The sequence below is a fragment of the Pygocentrus nattereri genome, chromosome 8 (assembly GCF_015220715.1).
Source record: "Pygocentrus nattereri isolate fPygNat1 chromosome 8, fPygNat1.pri, whole genome shotgun sequence".
NCBI classification, from domain to species: domain Eukaryota; kingdom Metazoa; phylum Chordata; class Actinopteri; order Characiformes; family Serrasalmidae; genus Pygocentrus; species Pygocentrus nattereri.
Window position 1 is genome coordinate 53506 of NC_051218.1, and position 20211 is coordinate 73716.

The 20211-nt window shown below is 40.0% G+C and overlaps 1 protein-coding gene across 2 annotated transcripts; it reads right to left on the minus strand.

The window, feature by feature from the left end:
* Positions 1-1651: 1651 nt before the first annotated feature.
* On the minus strand, positions 1652-9859 carry LOC108442727 (cytochrome P450 2J6-like). 2 transcript variants are annotated; one of them, XM_017722907.1, is made up of 9 exons: positions 9698-9859; positions 9425-9587; positions 9085-9237; positions 3500-3660; positions 3132-3305; positions 2652-2787; positions 2355-2542; positions 2126-2267; positions 1652-1848 (listed from the first exon to the last, which is right to left on the minus strand). In XM_017722907.1, exons 1-9 carry the CDS (start codon positions 9857-9859, stop codon positions 1652-1654), a joined length of 1476 nt encoding a protein of 491 aa, XP_017578396.1. The 2 variants fall into 2 exon arrangements, with proteins under 2 accessions (XP_017578396.1, XP_017578395.1); XM_017722906.1 differs by having other exon boundaries at positions 3129-3305.
* Positions 9860-20211: the final 10352 nt, after the last annotated feature.

Here is a 20211-nt window from a genome sequence, read left to right on the forward strand (position 1 = left end):
GCTATGAGGCTTCATGGGGCTACACTATAGTCATGAGACCACCCAGGCTGAAAAGGGCACTTTACATGCCTGCTTAATGGCTCTGCTGTGGTATGGGGAGTTTTTACCAAAGCCAGCTGAGGAACTGTGTTTCTGTGTTGTAGGTTGTTTTACTTCTGTAAAGCATAGGTTTGAGAAAGGTGCTCTATAAATTAAATATATTATTGTTTGTTTGTTTGTTTGTTTGTTTGTTTGTTTGTAACCGTTTTTTGAGCTTCTTGTTTTTTCCAGCTTTCCATTTTTCTTAATTTGGAATCATTCTCACTTTTTTAAGCTTGGAATTATTCTTACTTTCTCTAAAAGCTCTGCTGATCAGGCCATGTATCACTTAAATAGATTTCTTTTCCAGGAGAAAATAAACAAACTTGTGCAGCTTTTATATGGCAGGGCAGGTTAAACTCTCACCAGAATTGACTGGACCCCTTCATTCTGGTTACCATCTTTTCAAGACATCATCATTCAGGATCACGTGTCACACTCCAGTGCTGGCAGACTAAAGCAATGCATACTTTAGTGTTTGCCTCATTCAACTCATCAGCTATGCAGCAAGGACATCATTAGTAGAATTCCAAGTGTTATAAGAGGGGAAATGTTAAGCTTTGCAGTGCTGTGACCTGAGACGAACCCAGTTTGCAACCCCTGCTCTAGAGTAGTGACCAGCACTGCTCCTGGAGATTTCCTGCAAAGTTTCTACAAAACCATTGTCCACCACACCTGATACATCTAATAATTATCTTCAGAAGTCTTTGATTAGCTGCATCAGATGCCTTATATTTGGACTGGAGGTGAAAGAAGGTTGATATCTCCAGGAAGAGTGTTGGTGACCAAGGCCCTAGAGGTTTATATGGATGACCACATGTGTTCTTTTGGGGAAAATCGTGTCCAGCCTGGATTTTTAAAATACCTAAAATGACAGATTTCACTTTGGCTCCATGTCTCCCAAACATGTTTGTTTTATAAACATGAGGCACAGTAAAATAATAAAGAATTCACGCTATCAAATCACCCTTGTCAGATTTATTCAGAACAATAACAAGAACCATTTTATGATGATTACAAAAAATTTATTTAACTAAAAAGAACATAACAAAAATATAAAATTAAGTCAATCTAGACTTCTGTCCTTGCTTTCAGTGTTTGTGCATGACCTCTTTGTTCCACCTGCCTTCTTTAGGATTGAGATGTCTTCTCCATTCTTCTCCTCTGACCTCTGAAGTTCCTCCTGATTCAGAAATGGCTTATCTTTATACCAAATCCTTTATTGATATTGCTACCAAAATTGTATTAAATACAAAATTGTAGTAAATGCAATACCATACCATAACTTTCAATGCTACATTGATGTCCCTTTCATCAATAATGAAAATGATACAATAAGCTAAGGCTCAGGATCATCTCCTGAGACACTATTCTGCAAAAGGTAGCATATCATTCCCTGGATCATATGCAGCCAGAGTGACAAAGGTCAAACGGATGAAAAGAATGGAAAGTTACCTCTTGGACTGTAGTATAGTATTAAACAACAATCGTCAATCAAAGGGAACTAATGATACAGAGTTCATTATCAGTAAATTACACACCAGCATAACCATTCAAGACCGAAAGTCAGGCTCTACATCTCTCTTGCTGTCTGTCTCAGTCTGACTACCATCTTGTATGCTTTGGGTGTGAGTGTGATTCCATATACAGGAGTATAGTCTGGTTCTCCTGCATCTTCTGGCCAGAAGAACTGGAACTGACGCAGCAGAGAGACCAAGATGAGGAAGAGCTCCATGCGAGCCAGACCTTCACCAAGACACATACGAGGCCCTGCGGACATGAAAAATATATCAGCAACTCTTTTGTGATGGTACTAGTGTCATCTATTCATTAGGGCATGGTTTCTGGATTAATCTGAGGCTATTACATGCTTTTCGATTATCAGCATCATTTACCCCAAGGCAAAGCTTCAAGGAATTCCTCAACCAAAAAATGCTGAAATGAATGACTAATAGGCCCTAATAACCAAAACATGTAGGCAAAGTATCCTATCAATTTTTATCAAGAAAAGAGGTGTGAATGATTTTATATAGTCCAAAACTCTCACCAGCAGAAAATGGCATGAAGGCCTCAGGCTTCTCAAACTGTCCCTCATTATTCAGGAAGTTAGCTGGATTGAACTCATGTGGAAACTTCCACTGGCTTTCCTCACTCAGCACTGAAGAGAGGTTTGGAATGATGACAGTTCCCTGCGCCACAGAGAAAGACAAACACAAATGAGTAACAAATGAAATTATTAACACTCCATGGAAACAAAGTATCTTCAGAATCTTCACCTTTGGGATGCTGTAGCCCATCAGTTTAGTATCTCTGCTGGTGCAGTGAAATACACTCAGAGGGACAATATTGCCAATGCGCTGACACTCATGGATCACAGCCTGTGTGAATGGCATGTTGTGTCTGTCCTCAAATGACACATGAGCTTTATCATCCAGAACCTCATCAATCTCCTTCTGACATCTCTCTAGAAAGACGAGACAGAAGGCATATGGTATCATTACTAGCTCTTTTATCAAATCTATCAACAAAACCATTGCAAACAGCTCCAAACACTGCAATGTGTATTTTCAGACCCTGAATGTCTGGATGTGTTGTGAGGTAGAGGAACGCTGTGAGCAGAGTGTTGGAGGTGGTATCAGTCCCAGCAAAGTGCAGATCCAGTATATACATCAAAAGCTGAGTCTCAGCAAAGGAAGAGCCATCAGCCATCTATAGAAAACCAGGCATCACAGATTTGCATGCAAAATTGGTACATCTCTAAAAATTTCACTTTAACTATGTCACTATATCCTACACTCTTAGCAAAAAGGGTTTTATATAATACCAGAAAAGGGTCCTTTGGCTTGTAACAATAGTGGAACCCTTTTTGGTACTCAATAGAACCCTTAGCAAAAAGGATTTTATATAGAACTATCTACAACACATTCCCCATAAATCTGAAGAACCCTTTCACAATGCAAAGAACCCTTTATTTATGCAAAAGGAACCATTTTATTTACTACAGAACCCTTGAAGAACCATATTTTTAAGAATGTACATATAGTATATACCACCGTATCAAGCTTATCCAGATAGCAGTCAACAAAGTTTCTTGGCTCTCCTAGCACTCTTGTTGTCTTGTGCTTGTTGATCATCTTTGCTGCCATTTTCTTCAGTTTCTCAGCATTATCAAGAGCCTTCTTAAAGGGAAGGGGCAGGTTTCTCACCATAGGAAGTGTATCGTATATCTACAGAAATATGACCAAAACAGATTGGTCATATCTGAGATTTACAGCTCATAGACTATATAGACTACATAATATAGATTATATGTGTATATATTATTATTTTGATTATGAATCAAAATCTTTTCTTATATAAAAGCCCTGAACATCAGTAACAAGTAAATATCCATGCCAGAGTTGATAATACAGTTTCAAACCATTCCCCAGGTTCCATTGAGGATTTTGGCATTTTCAGTGAAGAGATAAATAAACTTCTTGAGGGTGTCATCTTCGTAGTCAAAGCGAATACCAAATAAAACCAGGTAGATGATGTTTGATGCAGCATTGTGGAACAAAGTCTGAGGATTAATGGAGCTTCCTACAACATAGACAAAGCACAACATTTTTTATTATATTAGAAATTATAAAGTAACACTAATCTGTAAACACTATTTAGAGATTGTGTCATTATCAATCATTCAATCAACCTTTATTTTGACTCAGAATTACATTGAGGGCAACCCTCATTTTCAATGTAGCCGAGCATTTACAAAAACAGGGATTGACATGACAAAGAAAATAACTACATTTAATCATTTTAAATTAAAAGAAAATTTAAAATAACAGTGAATAAAAGATAAAAGTAGATAAAAATAGAACTTGAGATTGTAATGATAAGAAATTAAGATCAAAAGTAGATAATAATACAATATCACAAATTAAGAAAGTAATGCTAAAAAAATTATTTAAAATAAAATGAGAGGAAATAAATAAATAAATAAAAAGAGATAAAGAACTAAGGAGACCTGACACAAAAATAAAAGTTACGAATAAATAAGATGAAGTAAAACAGGTACAGGCTGTCTGTAGGTGGTTTGATATTAAAAGTTTAAAATGACTGAGTGACACCAGTGAGCCGAGTTTTAATGTGTCCTGTAGTGAATTCCAGCTGGTGCTGTGACTAAAAGCAGATTTTCCCAGTTCAGTAAGAACTCTTGGTACCTGGCAGCTGATCCAGTTACTAGAATGAGTCTGATAATTACTGTTATTTGTATTCATCAATGAAGTGATGTATTCTGGCAAATGACCGGAGAGTGTCTTATAAATAAAAATCAACCAGTGTGTTTCCCTTCGTCCCGTTAAAGAGGGCCACCCAACTTTGGCATACAGCTCACAGTGGTGAGTTCTGTACGGATCTCCAGTGATGAACCTCAGTGCAGAGCGATACACTGAGGTTGAAGCAGAGGTAGCAATATCATTTATGTAGATATTAAATAAGACCCAAAATTTAACCTTGTGGTACACCTTTAGATACAGATACCAACTCTGATTTATAATTATTCAATGTCATGCATTGATTTCTGTCAGTGAGGTAGTTTTGGGTCCAGTCCAGCGCAGTTGCATCAAAGCCAATCTTTTCTAAGTTCCGTAAAAGAAGAGTGTGATCAACTGTGTCGAATGCTTTTGTTAAGTCAATAAAAACAGCTGCACAATGTTTCTTCTTCTCCATGTCTGAATAAAGATCGTTTAAAACCAGTGTCGTAGCAGAGATAGTGCTGTGACCTTCTCTGAAACCAGACTGATATTTAGATAAAACAGAATTTTCATGAAGAAACGATTTCAATTGCTGGTTCACTAGAGATTCTAACATTTTTGCTAAACACAATGATAAAATTAAACTTGGCCAGATTGAGGACTGTGTAAAAGACAAAAAAGATTGGATGTCAAGAAATTTTCTGCTACTTAACTCAGATAAAACAGAGGTCCTGCTTCTTGGTTCAAAATTAGCTAGAAACAAACTGTCTAACTTAACACTTAACAATCTCTCAGTTGCATCAAGCTTATCTGTTAAAAATCTCAGTGTCGTGATGGACGCTGATCTGTCCTTCGACACACATATAACTAATATCACTAGAACAGCCTTCCTGCTCCAGTTCATGCATTCATTACTTCAAGGCTAGATTATTGTAATGTCCTGCTGTCTGGACGTCCCAGCAAAAGCCTCAACAAGCTTCAGCTGGTCCAGAACGCTGCAGCCAGAGTCTCAGAAGAACCAGAAAGTTCGACCATATTAGTCCAGTTTTATCAGCCCTGCACTGGTTACCAGTTAAATTTCACATTGATTATAAAATCCTATTACTGATCTATAAAGCTCTAAACGGACTCGCCCCTCAGTACCTGAGTGACCTTCTCTCCCACTATGAACCATCACGCCTACTTAGATCACAAGGTGCTGGCTTACTACTGGTACCTAGAATTAATAAATTTACACCAGTGGGGAGAGCTTCTCATACAAAGCCCCCCAGCTCTGGAATAATCTTCCTGTTAATGTTCGGAAATCAGACACAGCCTCAGTCTTTAAGTCTAGGCTAAAAACTTACTTGTATAGTGGAGCCTTTGGTGATTAGTCTCCCTGTCAGATCTAGACCTGTTGGAGTCTCTGCTGCTCTGTTATACTGTAATCTGTGGTCAGCTTTACAGAACTGACTCTTGTGTTTTTCTTTCCTTTCTCTGCCGAGCTGATCAGCTGCCCATCCTGTGCATCTGATGCTGTTGCCTCTTCTGCCTTGATTGGTGCCACTGCTTACCAGCCTTCTGGACCGGTTTGACCACCACTGAGCTTCTTGCTGTACAGCGCTGTGCAGTCCTCACCCTCAGATCTTTTCTTTTCCCACTTTACTATAATACTTCATACTAATAATGTTTGCTATCTGGTGTCGACCTTAGGAGGATGGGTTCCCCTTCTGAGTCATGGTTCCTCTCAAGGTTTCTTCCTCTTTTAGGGAGTTTTTCCTTGCCACCGTCGCCACTGGCTTGCTCATGGGGGCTCGCACCCAGATTTTTTCTTTTCTTTTCTCTTCTCTCTGTAATACTGATTTTGTAAAGCTGCTTTGTGACAACACCTGTTGTAAAAAGCTCTATATAAATAAATGTTGCTTGCTTGCTTGCTAAACACGACAGTTTTGAGATTGGCCTATAATTATTCAGATCTGTTGTCTCACCACCTTTATGCAGAGGAATTAGCATGAGCTGTTTTCCAGACCCTGGGAATTCTGCAAGATAAAACTGAAAGATTAAAAATGTATAAAATGTATTCTAAAATAATCGGGGCTGCGAGACGCAATAAAAAGGGGTCCAGCCCATCTTCTCCAGTGGCTTTTCGTGGATTAATTTTATCCAGGACATTAGCAGTTAAATATGGAGAAAATGGCTGGAGTGAGTAAAGACCATGCGTTTTAGAAACAGTAGAGCTGAGATCAGTTTTATTCAATGGGTTTGTGCTATTCTTATGAAAGATGTGGCTGCCTGCAGCAAAGTGTGAGTTAAAGGCTTGACATATTTCCTTCTGGGCAGAAATCAGCTGATCGTCAACTAAAACGCTTGTTGGAAAAAGGGGGGAATTGTTTTTTAGAGAATTTACTATTTTCCAGAAGTTTTGAGGGTTTCTAGTGCTGGTGATTAAGCTGAGGTAATATTCTGATTTAGCTTTTCTGACAGCAGAAGTACATTTATTTCTCAGCTGTCTAAAGGTGAGCCAGTGGTCTCTCTCCCCTGAGCGTCTACCATTTGACCAAGCTTTATTTCTGGCCTTAAACAATGAGGAAACCTCACCCGTAAACCAGGGACTTGATCTGTCTCTGACTCTTGACTTTTTGAATGGGGCATGTTTGTTTACCACTGTTAGGAAAGTTTTACTGAAGTGGTTTAGTGCCCCATCAACATCGGAGATTTCTAGTGTAAGGTGGATTTCACTCATTGCTAAGTCAGAAAGGAAAGCTTGCTCATTAAAATTATAAAAATTTCTTCTAACCACCAACCGAGAGCCTGTTTTGTTTGTGCAACTGTTTCTAATACATCTGATGGGACAATGATCACTTATGCACTTATGAATTATGTATTCTGTCAGAAATTGTACACTATTTCCACAAGTATTTGCTCGTCTGGCGTCACACGCATATGAACTTGAATGACATTCCATTCTTAATCCATAGGGTCTAATATGATGTCAGCCACCCTTTGCAGCTATAACAGCTTCAACTCTTCTGTGAAAGCTTTCCACAAGGTTAGGAGTGTTTATGGGAATTTTTGACCGTTCTTACAGAAGTGCATTTGTGAGGTCAGACATTGATGTTGGATGAGAAGGCCTGGCTTACAGTCTCAGCTCTAATTCATCCCAAAGGTGTTCTATGGGGTTGAGGTCAGGACTCTGTGCAGGCCAGTCAAGTTCTTCCACACCAAACTGGCTCATCCGTGTCTTTATGGACCTGCTTTGTTCACTGGTGTGCAGTCATGTTGGAACAGGAAGGGGCTGTCCCCAAACTGTTCCCACAAAGTTGGTAGCATGAAATTGTCCAAAATCTCTTGGTGCTGAAGCTTTAAGAGTTCCTTTCACTGGAACTAAGGGGCCAAACCCAACTCCTGAAAAACACCCCACACCCCCCTCCACCAAACTTTACACTCGGCACAATGCAGTCAGACAAGTACCATCTCCCGCCAAACCCAGACTCGTCCATCGGATTTCCAGATGGAGAAATGTGATTGGTCACTCCAGAGAACACGTCTCCACTGCTCTAGAGTCCAGTGGCAGCGCTTTACATCACTGCATTCCAGGCTTGGATGCAGCTGCTCGGTCATGGAAACCCATTCCATGAAGTTCTCTACACTGTTCTTGAGCTGATCTAAAGGCCACATGAGGTTTGGAGGTCTGTAGTGATTGACTCTGCAGAAAGTCGGTGACCTCTGTGCACTATGCCCCTCAGCATCCGCTGACCCCGCTCTGTCATTTTACATGGCCAACCACTTCGTGGCTGAGTTGCTGTCATTCCCAATCGCTTCCACTTTGTTATAATCCCACTGACAGTTGGCTGTGGAACATTTAGTAGTGAGGAAATTTCACGACTGGACTTGCTGCACAGGTGGCGTCTGATCACGGTACCACGCTGGAATTCACTGAGCTCCTGAGAGTGACCCATTCTTTCACTAATGTCTGTAGAAGCAGTCTGCAGGCCTAGGGACTCGGCTTTATACACCTGTGGCCATGGAAGTGATTGGAACACCTGACTTTAACAATTTGGATGGATGAGTGAATACTTTTGGCAATATAGTGTATGTGTCCATGCATGATTTTTCCACCTGGACATCTAAAGCAATTTTGCCATATGAACTCCAGAGAATGTCTGGAAAATCATGTCTGGATATTATCCGTTATTGCCCTTTTGCACATGGAGGGTAGAGCCAGAGATTTTCAGTGTCAGACATGTTCTAGGTGGTTTAGGCAAAGAGCAGCACCTGTGTATCATGTGTAGGGGCCATGGCATGACACGACTACTGATTCAGCCATGATGATTTTTGCATCACTGTTAACACTACATGTATTTCACTGCAATATCAATGAAAGTGTGAGTGTGTGTGGAGAGGAATATAAAAACAAGCAGAAAAGATTATGCAACATCTACACTCTGTGCACAAATATCCCACATGCCCTCTGTGAATTATCTGGAAGCTTACCTGCTTTGTTCACTCATGGGTTCACTTAGACATTACCCAGACTTTATACAAGAGGGCTGTCAGCATAAAGGGTGGGTAATGTCCAGTATAACTGATTCAGACATTTGTGTTCACACATACAGCTCCTCCGGGTAATGTCTGGAGAAGTTCTGGGTCACACTGCATGTCTGAAAGGGGCATTAGAGACCATAATTCTTGTACAGGTGTAGTCCAGGGAAGTTATGACCCCTGGCTAATTTTAATTGTTTAGGTATCATTAATTGCAAAAATACTGCAAGTAACATGACAACATTACCAGCACTTTTTTCTAGGTGTGAAACAATGTGCTTGGTCTCTCCCAGAATCCTGTCCTCCATAGACTGCTTCCCCATGCCAAAGTTCTTCAGAGTTATGAGGGCAAAGCGTCGATGCTCCTTCCAACCAGGACCATAATCAGCCATGATAACTCCTGTGGTATTTACATACAGTTTTAAGATTAGAGTTGAATGGACTCTAACCTTCAGCTAATGTATAGCTAAGCAATGTTTGGAACTGATTACATTAGAAAATCAATAGCCATTACATAACTGCAGTTTAAAAGGTACAGGAGAAAAGAAGTTTATCTCAGTCTATTGACTGTTAAAAGTAGACTTCACCTTTTCCTTCTGTTACATGGCTGGCCATAAGGTTTTGTGGACGTCCTGAAAAGTCTGCAGCCTTGGTCACTAAAGCTTCCTTTATAGCCTTAAAACCAGTAAGGACAACGGCAGGTGTTCCTCCAATATAGAGACTGTAAATGTTTCCATAGCGCTCAGCTAACTAAAGACATAAAACACATCAAGCAGAAAAGTTGCCAGTTACCAAAAAAGACCAAAAAACAAACTGATTATTTTTGTTTTCAAATCAGTGTTAAAAACATGGTACTCTACCCTCTCAAAGTCTTTCAGAGGGTTGGTGATGTTCAGCTGAAACAGGTTCCCAAAAATGGGCACAGGCCAGGGGCCAGGAGGGAAGTTCTTGGGCCTCTGGATCCGGATGAAGAGGATGAAGAGGTAAATGAAAATCCAAGTCAGGACCAAGAAGCCTAACATGTTGACTGCTGTTCTGCGTCACTCTGTTCTGTACATGTGGAAATTTTCATTTTTATCATGTTTGCTGCCAAGAGGCCTCCCACTCAGTGACGTGTCTTAGTCCTGTTGGCAGCCTGCCAGCATAAAGTTACCAAACACTAATGCATGTAACATGAACAGATTGAGTGTTAGGGTTAGGGTTAGGGTTAGGGTTAGGGTTACCACTATCCAGGGGTGACCGCTGCACTTGGAAAAATTAGGCATTCACTTAGGGCAATGGCTAAAATACAAATTAGAATAGATCATCTCACATCAGCATGTACAGTGTATCACTGAACATACTAAAGTTCTTTATCAAGAAATTTACATATTAATATTTGTTATTCTTTCCAACAATATCTATAGATAAAGGTGATGTAAGAACTTTTTTTTTTAATTTACTTTATCATTTATTTAACAAAAAGATGCAAATTCCTACTGAGGAAAAAGTTGGGACATCCTAAGCCCTAATAGCTCATGCTTCCATCTTTGGCTGCTATAACATGAATTACTTTGCTATAACCATCTATCAGTCTCTGACATTGACTCGGACAAAGTTTTTCCCACTCCTCCTTGCAGAATTCTTTCAGCTGTGTGATGTTTAAGTGGTTTCTTGCATGTGCAGCCTGTTTTAAATCACTCCACAGTATCTCAGTAGGATTAAGATCCAGGCTTTGACTTGGCCAGTCCAGGACTCACCATTTCTTTACTTTGAGCCATTCCTTCATGGATTTACTAAAATGTTTTGGGTCATTGTCATGTTGCATGGTCCACCTCTGCTTCAGCTTATGTTTTTGGATAGTCTCAGATTTCCACAAGCACTCTCTGATATAATAAAGAATTCATAGTGGATTCTATGATGGAGAGCTGGCCAGGACCCAGACCTTGACATACCATGACATGACACTATGGCTACCTCAGCAAATGCATTGATGATGTTACTGTCTCCAAACCCGTCACAACTCACCCCAACCAGAAACCATGGATGACTGTAGAGGTGAGAACCTGCGACAAGGCTTTCAAGTCAAGGGGCAAAGCAAGCCTCAGGGTGGCAAGAGCCAAGCTCTCCTGGGCCATCAAAGTGGCTAAGCATGCCTACTCAAAGAAAATCTATGGTAATTTTCAGAACACTGCTGACACACGGTGCATGTGGCAGGGCATCCAGGCCATCACCAACTACAAGTCACCTCCACCTACCTGTGACAGTGATACCTCCCTTCCAGACGCCCTTAATAACTTCTATGCTCGGTTTGAGGCACAGAACGGCATGACAGTGTTCACATGACGGATAACCTCACCTAGTCCCTCAACACCAACTCCATAGCCAAGACAGCCCAGCAGCACCTCTACTTCTTGCGGAGACTGAAGAAGGCTCATCTCCCCCCTTCCATCCTCACCATGTTCTACAGGGGGACTGTGGAGAGCATCCGAGCAGCTGCATCATCGCTTGCTTTGGGAATTGCTTTGCCTCAGACTGCAAGACACTACAGTGTATAGTGAGGACAGCTGAAAAGATCATCGGGGTCTCTCTCCCCTCCATCATGAACATCTACACCACACGTTGTATCTGGAAAGCCGCCAGCATTGTGGACGATCCCATCCATCCCTCACACGGACTTTATTCACTGCTGCCATATAGCAGAAGGTACCGGAGCATCCGTGCCACCACTGCCAGACTCTGCAACATCTTTATTCCTCAAGCAATAAAGTTCTTAAACTCTCAAGGGCTGAGCTACAACACACACACCTCTTTTGCTGCTCTATTCGCACCTTCTGGATCATAAGATAAGATAAGGCTTTATTGTCATTCACATCACATGTGGTACATGAGATGGAACGACACATTGTACTCATGGTCCAGTCAACTCCCAAGTAACAAATAATAAATAGAAGGTGCAAATAAAGGGGTGGACAAATAACAGCAGCATGGACTGCAGCAGTATGAGTACGAGGTAGGAGGTGTACATCTAAATACTGGTAATGTATAAAGTGACATGTGTGGATGATATAGTGGAGGGGTGATATAGTGGAGGGGTGATATAGTGGAGGCACTGATTCAGTAAAGCAGCAATAAATAAGTGGACATGAAGTGGCATTGCAGTGATTGTCTAATTGGAATCATTGCTGCTACACTGTGTTTTCACTGTTTATTCTGGTTTTTCTACTTCAGTAACTGCTGTGTTTCTGTTTGTCATCTGACTGCGTGACTCTCAGATCACAGCAGGTTAATATCTCTGCACCTTATTCCATGACCACACATCCAGAATGAGTGCTGTGTCGGTGCTGCACTGTCCTGTCTGTTTACTGTGTCTAATGTCTGTATATTTATTGCATTTATTGTTTCTAGTTTTTTGTTTGCACACGATGTCTGCACGTTCGCAATTTGTATGTTTTGTTCCATGTTGCTCCGTGTTGTTCCTGGAGGAATGTAATTTCACTCCACTGTGTGCGAGTACATAGATGGAATGACAATAAAAGCCTCTTGACTGGACTTGACATTTACACCTCCAAGCTTAACAGTTGGCATGGGGTTTTCTTGCTCAAATGCTGTGTTTGTGTTGCACCAAACATGTCTTCTGTTACTGTGCCAAAATAATTCAACTTTGGATATGGACTTGTTCCAGAAGTCCTGGTCTTTGTTAAGCTGTTTTCTGGCAAACTTCAGTCTTGCCCTGATATTTTTTCAATAGCCAGGGTTTCCTCCTTGCACAGCTCCTATGAAAAACACACACACACACAGATACACACACATACATTTTCTAAGCCGATTCTCCCACAGGGTCGCTGGGGGGGTGATCTTTGGATCTCTCCATGGCGATACAACTCACTTCAACAATCAAAAGCAAACCAAACAAAGTGTCTGGGGTTTAAATAAGACAGGCTCCACCAAAATCTCTAATGGTGTTCTAATGTGAACAAGGTAAAAGAGATCATCTACATTATGGAAGAGGTATACTGTCTGTGATTTTCTGGGTGTTGAGAGGGGAAAGTCAACTAAAGTGATCCAAGTGCAGCAGTAAAATAAAAAAAGGGAAGAAACCTTAAAAGCAATACGTTCTCAAAGCGAACTTTGTTTATTCAGTCAGAACAGAGAGCTGCAAAGGCTCAGCAGTTTATACATAATGCTAGCATTAGTGTTAGTACAGATAGCTTTAGTGTTGGGATAGTTATTCAAAAAAGTAATCCATTACTTTGCATGGAGCAAGTCTACTCTCTACAAGTTAACCTTATCTGCATGTTGTCCAATGTAAAGAGAAAAAAAACATCAGATCATTTAGAAATTTTAGATCAATTCTTGGCACAGGCTTTTTGAGTTATCTCAACTTAGTTTAATCAAAAGTTCTCCTAACTCACATTTCTAAAGACTGTAGTTGCCTTCTTGTCAGCTAAAATGGGCTTTTGTTGTTTTTTGTTGCACCTATTTACCAATTAATCACTGTCAATTCCCATCCGTATGCCGCCTCCCCATCCCCTCCCCAGTGCCCCCAAGCCAGGAAGAGTACAGTACAGTTACCATTCTGTGATCACACATTTTATCATTACCAAGTGAGCTGCACTGTACCCGTACCCGAGTTCAGTTTGATTACCCTTCTCGCTGAGGTACCAAGCGTACCATTCTGTGCTGGAATGTTTGGGTGAATCTAATGATGGTGCAAACCACTGATTGGTCACCATCATACCATGCTGCTCTGTACTGCCCAGTGAAAGATACCATTAGACAACCCAACCACAGAGCGCTGGATCATTGCCAGGATTTGAACTCATGATCTTTTGTCTCCTGATAATTAGTAGACAGTTGTGCCACTTTGTATTTGTATTTAAGCTGGTAAGTGTTCTCTATCTAAGCACACAATGACTATATAAGCACAGGTCAGTTAATTGACCTTTTCATTCATGGGAGTCTGGAACTGAAATTATGGCAGAGTCAACATTAAAGTAAATAACATCTAGTCAGAGAACATTACTTTGTTAGCTAGCCTACGTGCTTTAGCTACTTTTATACATCCAATTATACATCACTCACTGACCACTGAAAGGTACCTCTTTCGAGGCTTAGCTTGTCAAGTATGTCTTAGCTTGTCAAGTATGAGTTAAGATTAACATTTAAGAACACCTTTTTTGAGAATTGTTCCTGAGAGAAAATGTTATTTTTGAAGAATAACAATTTATCCTCTTATTTTTTCTTGAGTCTGAACCCTGCTGAAAAAGATGGCTGGATCATCTCAAGCTGCGTAAGCTGGTTAAACTGGTAGACCAGCTTAGCTTAGCTGGAGTTTCATGTTTTGGCTGGTCTGCCAGCATGACCAACTTGACCAAGCGGGTCAACCAGCAGAAGCCTAGCTTGGTCATACTAGGCACAAAAGAAGAAGGCAATAAATCTTGCTTTAATTACAATGTGTTCATTTTATTTGCTGCAGCTCTGTTGCTGTGCAGAACATAGTTATGTGTAAAACAAGGCCACTGGAAATACTTTAAAATGATTTGTGTAATCTGGTCCAAAATGATACCAATTATGACTCAGTGAAACTACTGTATTTTACTCAGGCTGTCTGTCTCAGTCTGACCCCCATCCTGTACGGTTTGGGTGCGAGTGTGTTTCCATATACAGGAGTGAAATCTGGTTCCAGACATGGTTTCCAAAGCTTCTGAATACTAAGAAAAGCTTACAGTTTAATCTATACTAACACAGTTAAGCTCAAGACAAAGCATAAAAGATTTCCCTCAATTCAAAATGTTAGCATAAATGAAAGCTTATAGGGACCACTAGGCAAAACTTACACAATATAGACAGATCTCTTATAGTTTTTAAATAATTAAGAAGTACTTTAGTTTCAGTGAAGTACTTCAATAATCAGTGTCATGAAAACATATGTGGATTATTTTGTGGTGTTCTTGGACACGCTCCCAGACTCTCTCCAGCAGAAAAGGGTATGAAGGTCTTGGGCTTCTCAAACTGTCCCTGCTCATTCAGGAAGTTAGCTGGATTGAACTCATGAGGAAATTTCCACTGGCCTTCCTCACTCAGCACTGAGGAGAGGTTCCGGATGATGAGAGCTCCCTTGATCAAAAAGCAGAATGAACAGAAAAGAATAAAGAAAGAAAGCAGGAAATGAATCTGGAACAATCTAAGCATAGCATAAGTGGAACCTTTGGGATGCTGTAGCCCATCAGTTCAGTATCTCTGCTGGTGCAGTGGAACAAACTAATGAAGGTAAATGATGGTCTCTGACTTTTCCACAGCACTGTGTCTATGAGGCAAATATTTAAAGTGATGTCCAACCATTCCCCAGGGTCCATTGACGATCTTTGCACTCTCTGTAAATAGAGGAATGAACTGCTTGAGTCTCTCATCCCCGTAGTCATAACGCATGCCAAATAAAACTAGGTATATAATATTTGATGCAGCATCATGAAATAAGCTCTGAGGATCCGTGGGACCACCTACACAGAGATAATACCTATTAACTGGTAATGTGCCACTGCTGTAGAAATGTTTGTCTTTAGGTTGGTAGATACTGGTCTGTTATATTAATTAAACTATATCAGGAATTATTTTTCTTCTTTCTGATGCTTTCAGAAAACTGGCAGATCAAATTATGTAACACCTTTAAATTTAGTTCATAAGTCAGACAATACAATTATTGAAGTATAATGACAGTAATACCAGAACGTTTGTCTAAATGTGCAACAAGATGTGTAATCTCTCCTAGGATCCTGTCCTCCATGGATTGCTTCCCCATGCCAAAGTTCCTCAGGGTCATAAGGGCAAAGTGGCAATGCTCCTTCCATACAGGACCATACATGACATATATATGACATATATCAAGAAATACAATACCTGCCACAAGTTCAATGCACTTAATTATTTACCATTCTCCTTTCTTTATATCAATAGATCAATATCAATTTATATATACAGTATCTCACAAATATAAGCACATCACATTTCTGAAAATATTCATGAGACAACACTATACAAATTAAACTTGGCTATACCTTAAAGTAGTCAGTGTGCAGCTTGTATAGCAGTGCAGATTTACTGTTCTCTGAGAATAACTCAACACACAGACATTAATCAGACCATGCTTATAATATGGTAGTAGTAGTATGAGGGAAGACTGATTGTGGGAGCAGGGGGAACTCTGAGTACTTGGGCTGGAGTTCTGAGCAGCTTTTGCATGTGGCTAGAAGTCCAGACCCCCCTCATTGCTGTAGTAGGTCATGGGAACAAGAAGGCGAGGATATGAATTTACAGGGCATTCATGTGGAAGAAGGAGAGGTTTCAGGCATGTCCCTCCCTCCAAACTTCAGTTATAACATAACTACATTTAACTTTTGTCTTAAAATAGCACTAGGAAACAAATACCCAATGAGAAAATCTGCTCAGATGGCCCAGATTTAATTCTCATTGTTTTTCAGATAAACTTTGATAGATGTCTAACACTGATTACTGTATGCTTCTATTTAGAGTTTAGACTCACTTCATCATATCAATTCTTCATTAATTTTTCTAATAACTAATCAGGCCTGTAGCCAGCATTGTGATGGGGGGGGGGGTCTTTTTCCCCCAAAAGTGGACTTCATTTGGCTCTCTACTCCAATGCCCTCTAAATACACGAGCACACTTCAATCCTTTTAATTTAGACATATTTTATTCATTATAAGTTTGTTGTGAGTCTGTTGTTGCTGTCCTTATGTGTTCATCTGTTGCTCCCCACTGTTAACATAAATCTGATATAAATGTAAGTGTTACTCAAACTTCCTACATCTGTGATGTGTCTTTATTGTCTGTCTCTGTTGCTCACCTCAGTTGTCTGTTGCTATGTTCCATTGTCTCTGTTGCTGCCCTCCATTGTCTGTCTCTGATGTCGCTGTACTTTATTGCCTGTCTCTCTACTGTTGACATAAATAGATAAGAATTACTTCATGAGGTACACTATCGGTATGGTCATTAAAACTTAAATGAATTAATAATGATATAAATTGAAGTGTTCCCTCTTATTCAAATCTTCCTACAACTGTGCTGGGACTTCATTGTCTCTCTCTTTTGCTCACCTAGGTCTGTTGTTGCTCTCCCTCCTCTGTATCTCTGTTGCTGTCTGTCTCTGTTGCTTTTCTTCATTGTCTGCCTATTTTTCCTCTCCATCTTTTGTATCTCACCTTCTTTATTTTTTAATTGGGTCTTGCCTTCACTGTCTGTCTGTTTTTCCTCTCCTTTAGGGTCATTTTACGGGAAATCGGACACTTTGGAACTCAACCGATACAGATTTTAATCAATCTTTGTGTGCCTTTTTAGTGGCAATGTAGAACCCCAGAACTGCATTTGCATGAATCTGCCACTAATATAAAGGGAGAAATGGACTAAGAATGTTTTAAGTAAGAGGGTAGGGCACTACACATTCAACCTTGATTATGTCCATTTAAATTACAAACCGATGGTTTTGATGCTGTTTGAAAGCTCTTTTCTGGCTCTACAGAGTACACAAACAACATTGAACTCAACAGTTAGGCCCTTTTTAGTGGCAAGGTAGAACTCCAAAACTGCATTTGCATGAATCTGGCACTAATATTTCAGAGGTTGTTCATGACATTGCAGGCTATGTGTGGAAAAGATACTGACCATTTTAAAATACTTTTTTTTTTATATTCAGATTTTAGTATTTTAATATCTCATAATTTATACTCGGCTAACTGTTGAGTTTCACTGCTACTAGCTGTTGATAGCTCACCCTCCAAATGCTGACCCACTGAATAAATACAGCAAAATAATAAATTTAAAAACATTTCCATATTTAACCCCTTTTTTACACCTCTATACTGTATTTTATTTACTATGGCCTTAGGAGCAACAGGCAAGTTGAGAGTAAAATACACCCTAGCTTGATCATCAGCATTGCAAAGTGAGTGACTGAATGTTATTGTCACTTAACCTACATTTCTTAAAAATCAACTAAAATCCAGACTTTGGAGTTATCTGAATAATAACACTAATAATCCGGTGTTACATGTACAATATACTATTGGGCTAAGCCGAGCCCGGCACTGTTAACGCAGGGGAGTTGTAAAGAAATAGAAGCCCTGCACTCAGCAGCAGCAGCTTACCGATTTTGGGCCTTTTATTGAACAAAAATTGGGGGTTTGGCGGGGGGGGTCGAACGAACCCTTCGAACCCTTCGATTTAGGGGTTTAAATGGGCTGTAGGCTTAGGTTAGCGTGAGGAGAAAGAGGGGAAAAGGGGGGATCAAACGCATTCCGGGGCATTTCGTATATGTTGGTTGCTGGATCGAGTCAGTTTACACAGTGGAAGGAGATGTTTTTCAGTTTCAGTTGGCAGTTTCAATTTCATCTGCATAAAGTCTTTAATTAATCATTCTGGGTTATTCATTTCGTTTTAGAATGACATCAAAAATTTGTAGCTCAGTTTTCAGCTGTGGACTTTACTACATCAAACTCGTTCATTTAAAAAAGCAACCAGAAGGCAGTTTTCCATGATAGTGCCCTTTAACATTTACCCGTGTTGGAAACTCTGCTCCACTGTTTGTGCTGTAGGTTGTTAGAATGTGATATAATGCCTGCATTATATAAATGCATTCATAAATATTCATTAAAGGCCTGACTTACATTGAACTGTCTGCATTTCAACAGCCCAAGCCAGACGCTGGGATTATGAAAGAAAGTCCTGCACACCCCTCCCATGACCTCTGTGTGGAACATCATGGTTATTCACCTTTAGATACAGGTGAAGGGCAATGATGAGGTCTGAGACAGCAGGTAATCTTTAACCGTGATTTTTTTATCAGTATTTACTCATCAGTGCAGGTTCTGAGAGTCTAGTTTCAGTCTTCACAACCAAATTTACTGCACTTTTAAAAAGGTGTCCAAAAGGCTTCTTCGCAGCAAAGCCATAGAAACAGCTTTTCATTCACTAAAGAACCTCCCAGTGAATGACAACTACACGTTTTGTGAACGTAACGTCTGGACAGGAAGAAGCTTTTTAAAGTTTAAAGGACTCGTATCATGGAAAACTGGACTTTCCTCATTTTGAAAAAGTTTGATGAAACATGTAGACATTGTTAAAACTTCAAATTGCATCGTACATCCTTCAGGCCATACAGCCCAAATACGGAAACTAAACTGCAAAAACAGTTTTTAAATGATATGCTATTGCGACCACCTCATTTACATACACCCGCCTACTCAGCCTATCTCAGTTTAGCCCCGCCCATTTATACTGACATTGTAAGGAGTGTTTCAGCTTGAACTGCTCTTTTATTAGACACAATACGGGGCTGCCAGTTTGGTCCTGTGGCAAAGGCCAAGTTGTGAAATAAAAACAGCTTTGATTCTAAGGCATAAACACATAAACACATGGACGGAAAAGTATGGAACCCTGCTGGAGACATCCTGTATAAATAAAAATGCAAGATCATGACATAATAAGGTGTGGGAACGATATCTGAATGCATGGCCACAACTTAGTAAGGAGTGAGCGTGAGATAATTAAGTCGTGGCCCTGACTTAGTAAGGTGTGGAAACAAGATTGCCTTATTAAGCTGTGGTCAAGACTTAATTAATTAATCCCATCTCACACCTTACTAAGTTGCGGCCATGACTTGTCTTGTTCTCACACCTTACTAAGTAGTGGTGACGCACTAGGATCTTGTTCTCATGCCTTACTAAGTCATGACCACGACTTAATTACCTTGTTACCACGCCTTACACAAAGTCATGGCCACGCATCATTTTTATGTATACAGGATGTCACCAACAGGGCTCCGTATGATGGATTTTGGGAAGAAATACAAAAATAATTCATTGGAACGTTTCTCATTGCAGATATTATTTTCACAATGGCACTTTAGGGGCTCAGTACTGTAATATTGGCCAGTAAATGCTAAAGTATTGTGAGGGAACACAAAGCATTTGTAAACCCTGCTGAAAAAGCACTATTAGAAAGCAGTGGGATTAAAATCTAATGGTTTTGCTTTCTAATGGGTTAGAGAGACCACTAGATTCCTGTATAATACCTTTAGATCCTCTTAGGAATCATCATCAAATACATTGAGAATCAGCCATTGGTCACCTGTTAAACCATTAGACTCCTATATCAACCCGTTAAAAAAATCCAAAACACATTACAAAACCATTAGGAACTAACAGAAACACGTCATAGTTTACATGTTTTTTTCAGCAAAGAGGAAAGCAGAATTAATGCGAGGGAACGCAATGTATTTTTTTAACCACGACCTTTTAAGAGTTCTGTACTTTTTTTGGTCTAACTTGGGGTCTTTTATTTTGACGTGTGGTGCGCAGAGACGTCAGAAACACGCGCC

Coding starts and splice junctions, on each gene's coding strand:
- LOC108442727 (XM_017722906.1), bottom strand. CDS start 9,859: ATGTTAGGCTTCTTGGTCCTGACTTGGATTTTCATTTACCTCTTCATC. Junction 9,588..9,697: donor CTCTGAAAGACTTTGAGAGG/GTAGAGTACCAT, acceptor TTATGTCTTTAG/TTAGCTGAGCGCTATGGAAA. Junction 2,543..2,651: donor AACACATCCAGACATTCAGG/GTCTGAAAATAC, acceptor TCGTCTTTCTAG/AGAGATGTCAGAAGGAGATT.